General features: G+C 36.4%; 1 protein-coding gene across 2 annotated transcripts in view; it reads left to right on the top strand.

Moving 5' to 3' along the window:
* Positions 1–12,350, top strand: part of pdlim2 (PDZ and LIM domain 2 (mystique)) — a 90,729-nt gene that overhangs the window by 29,318 nt on the left and 49,061 nt on the right. For both annotated transcript variants that reach the window (XM_055168298.2, XM_055168297.2), the window contains exons 3-5: positions 4,382–4,533; positions 10,795–10,864; positions 11,845–11,996. In XM_055168298.2, coding sequence (XP_055024273.1) covers positions 4,382–4,533; positions 10,795–10,864; positions 11,845–11,996 — 374 coding nt within the window. The remainder of the gene's footprint in view (positions 1–4,381; positions 4,534–10,794; positions 10,865–11,844; positions 11,997–12,350) is intronic.

Genomic DNA, 12,350 nt, shown 5'->3' with positions numbered 1-12,350 from the left:
ATAACATAATATTTGTCTTAAATCGTTAATGATTAACAAAGGCTGCTTACGCATATTCTGGATCTTGAAATAGACTTTGACTAAGCTCCACTATTTAACGTGCACGTGCGGTGTGCAATACCTGCGAGTTGTCATACACGCAACGCCTCGCAGCGCTTCTCGCCCGGAAAACCCCCTTGAAGCATCTGGCTAGCCTTTCAAGGTATGTGCAAGCAAATACAAAAATTAAAAGACAGTCAATGCTCGTAAACCCTGGTTGGATAAGGGTTTAAAGTTGGATATGAAGATGAAATCGGATGCATTTAGCTTCAGTGTTAAAACTGATAAAATAATTCCTGTCTGTGGTTCTATCTGGGCTATAATGGCAATATTTTTTTTTTAAATAATATGGGGAAAAATAACTATAAAATAGTTCATTTTTGTAACTGTGAACTAGTTCAAAATTTGGAAATATGAACTGAACTAGTTCATTTTAAAATTTGTGAACTGTGAACTGAACTAGTTCATGTAGAAAGTGAACTTTCCCAACACTGACCGCCAAGATGCAGCGGGTTATATTTTAAGCAAAAGGGATAGTTTGCCTCAGCTCGCATGAAACTGAACAAATACGCAAGGATTACTACTTTAGTTTATGTTTAGACTTTGGATAGATGTGAGAGCGCGTGCACGTGAGACAGAGAGAAGCGCAGCGCTGATTTAATTTCAGATGCTAGGAGTCCAAGACGTGCGCATTAAGTCCATGTGCGTGCAAGAAGAATCCTCTCTCTACAAGTGAAGCCCACAAACCCCCATGCGAGGTAAAACACGCAATGTGCATGTTAATGTGAAACTATATTAAAAATAATAATAATAATAATAATAAATAATGGCCTATCATTTTTTGTCTTTAAAAAAAAAAATCGAGAATCTAATCGATTTGTGACCTTAGAATCGAAAATGTCATCGAATCGAGGATTTGGAAAATCGTGACACCCCTACTTAATGCAATTAATAAGACAGTATGGGCATGTTTCAGCCTGGATCTAAAAATGATAAAGATCACAATTCAGATTGTGGACCGTGATTCTCTGTTAAAACGTTTGTGATCCGCTTATTTTAGGAAGATCGCCCACCCATATATACAAGTTTTGGACAAGGGTACAGTAAATCTACATTTTAGAGTAAACTGCTCCTTTAAAGACTCTGATAACTCCTCTAGGTCTCTGTGTTGTGCCCTCAGCAGCTGAAGAGAGTTTGATGGTCGTCTTGCAGTAAGAAAAGGCTTAAGTGTTTAGAGAGGTTGAAGAGAACAGCATGGTTTGTTTTCAAGAGGGCTACAAAGGGCCTTATGGTGAGAATGACGTTGCAAGAGGTTGGCATGGGCACAAGGCTTCTGTTCCTATCAGTGTCTCATTTTATTGCTGTTCCCCAAACTTATCCTTCCTGACTTTTCAAGCTACTGTGCTTTACAGCTGTTTAAAAAAATATATAAGTAAAGGTTAGTTCTCCCAACATTGAACTGATCCATAAAATGTTGCATCTTACACATACAATACAATGACTTGTATAGATATGTAACATAATGTACAACAATAAAAAGTATGAAGAATAAAAAGTCTTTTATTTCCTGTAACTTATACATTTAACACAGTCTTTGTGAAAGCTATATTATAATTACTCATAATTAGAAATGACTGTCACAAAGGCAGTACCCTTTAAAAAGGTCCTAATATGTACCATTTTGTTTAAGATATGTGTACATTAATCACCAGTACAATATGTACCTACATACCAATGTGAACTTTTTAGGTGCAAAGGTGCACCTTTATGAAAAGGTACCACTACACAGCTACATAATAGACACAATACCACAAAATTTTTGTGTGTGTTCTAAATAGCTTTAAAATAATTAATGACAGAAGACGGTCTGTTTTTCCACAACATTTTTTTTAAACATTTATACGCTGCATGAAGTCATTATTTGTATAATTGACATGGGGGTTTTGTGTGTGAAGTGAGGCATACAGTGATCGAATGTGACGCGCTTCATTGTGTGTCTCTGTAGCAACAGTTTTCACTCAAGCAGGGTCATAGACACGACACGACTGCCTCTTTGCTTCCAGCTAACAACCACAACAGAAATGCCCGACTGTCTGCAGTTCTGTCTACTACGTTGTGGTATTGGTTCCATTTTTTCTCCAAAATGGGTTTATCCGTTATTGTCTGGTAGAGCAGTGCAGACTTCATGTGTTTGATCATCAAGAAACACACCTATTACATGAAAAAAAAGTATGGATTAAATGCGCTTTTAGAAGATGTTTTGTCGTCTTTTAACATTTCTTCGAATTCTTACCACTGGTTTCACAGAGAAGGCTAAGGCTAGTCCTAGACTAAAACGTATGTTTCAGATGTCTCAACTGAAAATAACTTGCACTGACAGATCTTAAAATATACTAGTGCCATTAATTTGTCTCAAGATAAACACCAGTAACGTATTTTTCTAATGCATGTTTATAAAAAATGCTTAAACGTCTTAATTGAACCTAAGGCCTAGTCCTGGCTTTAGCTAAGCCTTGTCTGTAAAACCAGGCCTTATGCTACGTTTACACCAACTGCGTTTGAGGTGTCAAAATCTCGTCTATCGTACCTAGTTTGCCGCTTGAACAGTTTGAATGCATTCGCGTGTCTAGAGGAAAGTAGACGCGCGGATAAAGCAAACTCCTGATTGGTTAATGCGGCGCAAAATTCCGCCAAAGTTCAAATTCTTCAACTCGGGCGTCAGCCGCAAATATGCGTCAAACACAAAATGCACAAAAGCACCATTTGCGCGTATCGCGCCAGGCGCTCAATTCGCGCCATTTGCCCGAACTAGGCGCGTGAATGAGGCGGAAATCGTGTCTTCCACGCCAAACGCCTCATTCGCGGCGCGAGACCTCCAGACGCGCGTCAAAGCGTCTTCACATTGACTTAACATTGAAATCACTTGCGCTTCACGCCTCTACCGCGGCTGGTGTAAACGCAACATTAAAGTATCATGAATATGAACCTCTGGGCAATGATTTAAAAAATGTTAAAATGCTGCTTATTATTATCATTTATTGGGTTTTGTGACTTTTAGCCGATTTCAACTAACAACTTCAGCCATCTGTATGTTAAAATACTTTCTTTTGCTAAAAACTACACTCTTATGCTACATACACACCATACGCGGGTCATCTCGTTGTTCTCTCTAGATTACTTGCGGGATTTAAATTCGTGTCATTCTAATTTTTCGCTCGAGTTCAATATTTTCAACTTGGGCGAAGATGCATTTGAGGCGAATAGCGCGTGTTTTCGTGGTAAACTCACCACCCATATTGCGTCATTTGCATCGCTCTACGCGTGGGCGCATCTGATCGTGTCTTTGCATTGACTTTGTATGTAATCTACTCGCGCAAATTGTTGAACTCGCGTCTTGTGTAAACCCACGGTTAGAACGAATGTGTTAAAAACAACAAGTTAGTGTTGATTCTGGGACAACACACTTAATGCGTTGTCCCAGAATTCACACATCTCTGTGTTATTATTGAAACAACACATTTTGTGTCATTTTTAACACAGTTTAACACAAAATTACACATAATGTGTTGAAAGCTCAATATACAAAGATGTGTAAATCCTTTCTAAGAGTGTATCGTTTTTTTAAAATAACTACAACAAAATTAACTTTTTGCAGATATAAACGTTTAAAATAAATAATCCCTTTTCACACACATACATGAATGAAAATGTGTCCTGGGATTTGATTTTGGTTCATTCACATTAGCAGTTATTTTCTAGAATCTGTATGTGCATCCTGTAAAAATCCCATAAAGAAACGTGACGTATAATGTGTTTGTAATCATTGCTTTGGTGGATGTTTTTCAACATTTTTCGTCAAGAACGTTTATCTGCATATAAAACTTTTTGTCAATAGATGAACCATAACTACGTTGTTGCGACGACACATGCGTCTTTACTCCGACACACCTCAGGCGCTTGCATTATTGTTCTTCTATTAACCCAGGACACGTTTCAGAAATGTTACGGCAATGTTACTATAGTTCCCCATTTCGTGAGCGATCCCTGGATCACATTTCAAGATGTGTTTGCATTAATTATATGGCATTTTTCTAGGGTTTAGAAAACACTTCATAGACTGTCTCCAATCCAAAGCTCTCTAAAATGAGTGTACCTCCCCTGATACCAACCACAAATTCCTTTCAAGTAGCTCAATGCACAAATTTGGTTTTTGACTGGGATAAAATGATTGGCTGTTAATAAATAAGATGAGCCATTTGACTTTGTTAAGGACAGGTCTGAATATGTTCAGAAAGAGTTTAGGTGAATTTGATTTAATGACTTGATTTGTTTTTGTCTGAAGGTGAACACTGGCAGTAAAGCAGCCTCAGCTTGTCTTCAACCTGGTGATGTCATCATGGAGATCAATGGGCAGGACACCAGCGATATGCTGAACGTAGAAGCACAAAACAAAATCAAGAGCTGCACGACACAGCTGAACCTGCTAGTGGAAAGGTAACGCACACACAATAAAAGGACACAGACCCACAAGTATTTGTGCCCTGTGTATTTTGGTACATTTTTCTCTTCTGACCTCAGGTCTCAGACCAGGCCAGAAACAACACTGGGCCAACAATGGGAAACTTTTGTTTGTGTGTGTATCTCCCGTAACCCATAGTATTGGAGGAAGAGGGCGTGTGTCTGCCCTCTACTAGCTGAAAGAGAGTTCATGAGTTAAGATTTATGTACGTGTCTACTTGTCCTTTCATATTTTAGAACAATCTACCTACAAATAACCTGTCTGTGCAATAGTGATAAGACTTTTACTAATATATCTAACTCAGTTTAAAATCTGAAGAATCATTGGAATGAATGAGAATTTCGCTAAGCTGTTTTTGAACCTTCACAAATTAATGTTTCCTTTAAGACAAACCAGTGGCAGTCAGCCAGTTTATCCACTGAAACCAGTGCATGCATGGCAATGGTGGCTGTAGCTGTTCTAGTAATAATTTTAAAATCATTCCGTTTTTTTATTTGAGTCCGTTCTTTGCACGTAGATTACTCTAAGCCTGATTTGATTGTTGACGATTTGGCTTGATCTTGGATCATTTTGTTTTTTGAAGCTCATCCTAGAGTTGCTGTTATAACAACAGGTTTGTAAGCTTAAACCTGCTCGGGAGCAGGCTTATTTCGTGTAAACAAGATTAGATCACACCTTGAGTAGAGTTGATATGGAAAGTCTGTCGCAAGTCATGTCTTCTTCATTCTAACGAAAGTAATGTGTATGATGCATGATTAATATAAAACGCTTTTTATATTTAACACGTAATAAAAAAGTATATTAAAAAATATTTTAAAAATGATTAAAATAATGATTAGAAATAATTTTTATGTACCTGTGCAACTTTTTGTGTAACAATTTTTTAAATTATTATTATTAAACGAATGAATGCTTATGACCACATTAATTTGAACTTTATTTTAATTTTCCTATATTAATGACAGCAATCAGCCATCTTTAACCAGCATAAATAGATGTGCTGTGATGTACTGTACAATAAAGAATATTACTTTCTGTTAAATAAGTTCCCTTTGAATCGACTCATCTCCAATTTTAGTTTTGTCTTTTGTCTGCAGATTGTTAGAAGTACAATATCATGCATGAAAGGTTTGCTTTGTAATTTGTATTTATTTTTTAACTTTAAAACACTTGTCTCCAAAGATGTTACCATGTTCCTTTTCTGGATCAATAAATTCACATTAGGCCTATGGGACATAAAAGCCAATTACCAAATACGTTTATTTCACATATCGTTATCTTCTTTAATAAATTTTTTTGTGCAGAATTAGCAAATGCAATGTGGACTCTTGCTAATATTGTTGCAGTCAGAAATCCGTTAATATAAGAATAATGCAATTGAAATAAACTTATTTAGGCACTTGCAGGTAGTTTCTCTAAAGAACTGTTATCTAAGAGGATTTTTTTCTCCTGTCCTGTGCATATCAGAAACGGTTGCATTTCATAATCTTTAATGTAGAATAACGTTCACTCCACATTATACTTCATTTACCACATTCTTGGGAACTGCAGAAAAGTATATATGAAGCGTTTCGGTGCAAAACGAGATAACCACCGTTTTTTTAATTGTTCAGAAATCTCGTTTTTTGGTTGTGCATTCCAATTAATTTCAATTCAACTGCAGTTGGTTTGTTGTGATTAAAACCTTCATAACTTAAAAAATACAGCTTAGTAGCACCATAAAACAAAATAATAACATGATAACATAATAATAAACATGTTTTGTCAAAAATGTTAAAAAAAATGGATTTATCTCGTTTTGCAACGAAACTCTTCATATATATTATATATATCTACAAATGCACAACAAAGGGGAAAACATCATCTTATTATAAATTACAATTTAAAGTTCATTTAATCGGTAATAAAAGTTATTTTGCATTGGCTGTGGGTTTAAGAAAGAGCAGCTGCCTTCAGAGATGATCTATACAATCAATCAGTCAGTTTAGAGACATCACTCTTGCCAGGACATCACATGAAGACTATAAGTACTTTAGTTTAATTACAATCATTGATTTCAATCTTTGACATGAATAGTAAAGATATCAAGATTATATTTTTCACAGAATATTTTACATGATGTAGGGTGATTTTATGTAGAACAGTATCATAAAAATAGCTTAAACTGTGTTAAATTACCAATTCACTATTATAAAACGTTCACAATAACTTTCCATCACTAGCTCACACACTGCAGGGGTTAAAAAAGGATTTATAAAACGGGCAGTTCTGGTTCTTCATTCTGATTGGTTGAAACGCGTTCTAAGCCGTGATAAAATACACCGGTAACCTCACGGTTCAGACCACATTACATAAGTATCACTGCGCCACTGTTGCTGCGTACTGATTTATGAGAATAAACACAACAGTCTTTAATCATATTTTTAATTTGTCTACAATTGCACAATTAATGGCGATATCCAAATAAATGGCAATAAATACTGTTGAGTCATCTCGTCAATAAAGAGAAAACGTTGTCTGAGGAGTTTATAACTGAAGTTCATACGCCCGCTATTATCCACTGGGTGGCTATCTTTCCCAACTTAAACACTGACGCATTCACTGAAAACACCGTGTAGTACTGTTCATGTCTGAATCTGATGATTTCTTACTAAAGTTCTTCACAAAAATGGAATTATCTCCGCTTTTAGCTGAAAATTTGAGAGGTGATAACTGATAAGAGAACAAATTAAGGTAGGATGAAACTTTTTGTTGTTGTTGTTGTTTGAAAGCGGATGGTCTGTTCTTTCATTTTATATTTATGTTTATTTAAAGAAGATATTTTTTCTGTAAGGCATTAAACTAAAACCGGGTGGCAACTTAAAAAAAAACGCTGACGGGGAAAGAGTTCAGCATGCTTACAAGCATATTTGATCATCACTTCAACAGCACAATATAAATGTTAATGTATAAATTAGATGAATGTTGATTTATAAAATAAACACCACAGTCTTTAATCATATTTTCATTGTATCTTTGCTGCGTCTGTGTTGTTTGTGAACTGCGCTCTGTTTCAGTCACACTTGATTCTGAGGAACTACTTTGTTTGGCGGATGAGTAATATTTATACTAATATAATTACAACTTATTTGGGTTTTATTTTATAAAATCCCGCTAACTTTATGCATATGAAGTAACCGTTTTATAAACGCAATAAACCCCTCGAAGCGTTGGGTTACCAGTGCATTTTATAACAGCTAAGGGGGTTTAGGCACTCCGCTTCGTGTCGTGCCTAACAACGCCCCTTAGCTGTTACTGTATAAAATGCACTGGTAACCCACTGCTTCTTGGGGTTTATTGCTTTATTCTACCATCGATATGTATTGCCTTTTCATGTGGTGCACAGACGCGCAATGATCTCAAATAATTAAATCCTGCCATACGAATCATCAACAGCAGGGGTTTTCAAAGAACCAAATTAGCGAGGTCATAAATGGCGAGATCTGAACATGGTTCATTTCATCTCGGATGTAGTAAGCCACGTATAAAGAATGGGCTCTTGGGTTTAGATTAATCCAGGACTAGCCCTAATCAGGACATTTAAGTAGTTTACAAATATATCCTAAAAAACATTACTGTGCATTTTAAAACAAAACAATGGCACTGATAATGTCAAGATATGTAAGTGCAAGATGTTTTAAAATCAAGCCAGCTCAAATGCATTTTTGTCTGGGACTAGGATAAGCCCTGTCCAGAAAACCACACCCTTGTGGATTCAGTTCAGGTGCTTGATTAAACGTGTTTTTTAGGCACCACTTTTATATAAACAATTGCAGTAAGTTACTTATTAAAAGATAAGCCTTAGTGTTCCTAATGAAATTTAGATAATTCTTTAATTACATTTATTACAATGATTAAATAATCGCCTCATCGCGATTGTTTGACCTCATCGATGTGATTTCAGATCACCGCAATGATTGCACATCTCTCTAAAAAACACAAGGGGAGCTGCAGCGCCTGTATAAATGAGACATTATCAGATTACTTTAAAATATCTGTTATGTGTACTAATATTTACTGCCAGGTAAACGTTGCAAAATATTTCATTTAAATAATCACAACAATGTGTGAAAATGATTTTATATACAAAGTATAAGAATTAATTGTCAAAGAAATAAATTAATCGTCATAATCATCAAAGCACCAAAACAAGCATAAACGTCATAATCGCCACAATTTATAAGCCAATTAATTATTTATCAGCCAAATTTCATAACCGTGACAGCCCTAGTTACGTCTCAATTTAGTGTTGTCATATTTTACTTAATAGATCAGGAATATTAACTGTCAAATATTTAGATTGGTCCGGGGGTCTTAAGGCCCCTCTCTATTGTCTCAAATGTGTTGTAACTGTTGGCTTTGAATTATAGAGTCAACTATTACTGACCCCCGGCCAGATCTTTCCAGCTGGTGAAGAACCTTTGATGTTTGGCTCATATGGTTTTTATTTTTTTCTGCCTTTCACCTTCTCTCTCTTTTTTATTCACTCATGTTTTCATACAGGCTGCATGTGTGATGATTTTATTTTAAGACTATGATGAAACTATGGTCAGAACGCTGCAGCACATTGATGAAACGCCTTTTAAATAATGCATTTGACCTTTCACACAAAAAATCAAAGACATTTTTCTGATGCAGTTGTACATTATATTAGCCATACTGTATTACATGTGCCTTTAAATGTATATCTTTTTATATAGGTGCTGAAATTTAAATGAGACCTTTTCCTCTATTTTTCACTCCAGACTCTACTGAGTTTGAATGAGATGCAAACTGCAGCTCAAGACACAGAGCACCATTGGTGAATCAGGCCCTTGTGTGGCTTGTAATGCTAAAAGAGCTTTCTGTACTGAACGTAGGTCATAGTGATTAATTTTCAGATAAATAAACATATTCAGACATGTGATGCTTCCTGCTGATGCATTACACAGGACTATGTTTTCTTTATCACGTTCGTCAACATATTAAGCGTTCTGTTTTTTTGTTAAATGGTACCATTATCCGTACCAAATCTGAGGAATTGAGGTTAGAAAACATTGCTACCCACAGTTTGTAAAGAGAGGCAGTATTGATAACATTGTAGCCTGGCTGGTTCTGTGTTGTGTCGGTTGTACTTAACCGCTTGATGTGCTTTGACATTAAGTTGTTGAGATAAGGCAGCTTTTAGTCCAGGTTACCATTTAAACGCGGCAGCCAAAATTGTTATTAGACAAATAACCTGGGGTTCTACGTTTTTTTTTTTTAAGTAGCATTTACGTTAATGCATTTGGCAGGCGCATTTTTCAAAGCTATTTAAAGGTGCAATGTGTCATTTTTAGAAGGATATCTTGACACAAATGCCAAATAATATACAAAACTATATTATCAGTGGTGTATAAAGACCTTTTTATAATGAACCGTTATGTTTTTATTATCTTAGAATGAGATGTTTTTATCTACATACACAGAGGGTCCCCTTACGTGGAAGTCGCCATTTTGTGCCGCCATGTTTCTACAGAAGCCCTTAACGGACAAACTTTTTTACTAAGTTGTCTCCGTCAATAACATGTTTTTCTGGTGGCGGCTACCATAGCTTCTCAATACTTTCCAAAGCGGGGGGTGAGCTGTGGACTGAGCCGTTGGTTGTAATTCACAACTTTAAAGGTGCAGTGTGTAAATTTTAGCGGCATCCAGTGGTAAAGTGGTATACACAAGGCGGCGTACAGTGGTACACATAGCTACAGTTACTTACAGTGGTATACACAAAGTGACTTACTAAATCACATTTGTTTATACGACTGCATTATGTACAAGGCCGCTTACTGTGGTATACGCAATGTGACTTACAGTGGTATGTACAAGGCGGCTTACAGTGGTATACACACTGCACCGTACAGTGGTATTAATAGTGTTACTTACAGCTCAATTCGAAGTTTAATGGAAACACAGCTACTGTTATATTGAATATCAGCACTGTTCTGTTTACCTGCAGCTGAATTATAGCCATGCAAATATTCTGTACAAAAATGTTCATCCTCATGTGATTGTAAACCCAGTAAGGCATGTTTAAAAATTGGACTCAAACTCTGCAGAGCATTCAATGCCATGCAGATCATTCAATTTCTCAAAAGTCTTACAGAAGTTTCAAACACCACTCAAAAGTGAACATTTGTTAACATAAGATTTAAGAGCGCTCTTGTTTACTTTTCTCCACACAGGCCAGCTTCACCCTCTCCCAGTCAAACTAATGGAATAACCTCTCCAGAGCAACTGGTGGGCCGCTTCCAGGTCAGTGTTCCATTAAAAGAGCAACCATTAACTTTGGAAAATCCAATGGGAACTGTGCCATTTAGTATATCCAAATTTTAATGTCTCACTAAATCTTTATGCAACTTAAATGTAACCTAATGTAACTTCCTAAGCAGTATTTATTAAAGAGACTTTGCCAGGAAGTGATTATTTTACCTGTCTAACTGATGCTTCCAAGACTTTCAAATCATTCCTGGAGTTTTGAGAGATCTTCATCTATGTTAGCCAGCTAACTTAATAGTTCATTGGTGAAATACAGTGAAATAAAACTCTTTGGGGGATAGTTCACCCAAAAATGAAAATTCTGACATTATTTACCCATCCTTTACCCAGTTTCTTTATTATGTTAAACACAAAAGAAGATATTTTGATCATAGATAACACGCAGTTGACCAAATAAATCCTGATTTTCAAAGTTTTAAGTGCAAAAAGCATAAAAAGCAGGCTAAACTGAATCATGACTACAGCAACCCACCTGAACCTCCAATGACATGATTGCTGTTTGGTTGTTATAATGGAAATGTATACTTTAGTGCGTTGTTTCAGCTTAACCTGGCAAACTGTAAATCTTTGATAAACAGATAGTGGTTAATCTTCTTATAATAGAATGCAGACATACTGTAACAGTCTCAGTTTTTCATTTCTGGCATTATCATGAGACATGAAAGGAACTTGAGAACATTATAAATCACACTGGTTATTGCATTTTATGTGCATGAGGGGCTGCTGACAGTTGTAATGAATTTTCGGATTCGGAAGGACTGTGAACCCCGAAGGTCTCGTAGTCCTTCTGTTCGACTATGTAAGAACTTGTTAATGGAAAGAGAGGAAAAAGTTTGGCTACTTTTAGTGCATTTTACTTCGAGATATAGAGAACAAAACTGTACTTCCAAGTTTGATCAGCATATTCCTAGTTTGCAAAAAAAAATTGACCTTGTGCGTTTCCTCTGGTTGTACAGGAGGCCGTACAAGTGAGTCGGGATGAGAATCAGAACTACAGGGAATACACCATCTCCAGCCCAGCATCTCTCTCCCCCGGCCCATATTCACCATCCCAGTCACCATCCAGCCCAGATCGCAAGTGGGGCAGGATCACACCCAACAACAAGAGGTATCATAACTCAATTCAGTGTCTCACATTTCAGTATTAAATTGCTTATTACAGCAGACCCAAAAAATACTCTACAGCTAGCACAGTTTAGTATTAAAAATCAGTGACAGCTTTAAATCTCAATTCCTCAGTTTTGCTGTACAGGTGCTTCTTACATAATGGAAAACTTCAGTTAAACAGTTGCCTCTGGATTCCTTAGGAAGTTCAAAGCGTTAGTTTGTGAAGATCATATTCCATCAGCTGTACCAGATTTCGTATAGAGGAATCTGCACTGAGTTGATCCAGAGGCAACAGGTCATAGTTCAGAGATTCACTGTAGATTAAACATTCATTCGTCTGTGCCCCAAAAGCCCT

The sequence above is a fragment of the Misgurnus anguillicaudatus genome, chromosome 5 (genome assembly GCF_027580225.2).
Source record: "Misgurnus anguillicaudatus chromosome 5, ASM2758022v2, whole genome shotgun sequence".
Classification (NCBI taxonomy): domain Eukaryota; kingdom Metazoa; phylum Chordata; class Actinopteri; order Cypriniformes; family Cobitidae; genus Misgurnus; species Misgurnus anguillicaudatus.
This window is presented reverse-complemented; position numbering and strand designations above follow the sequence as displayed.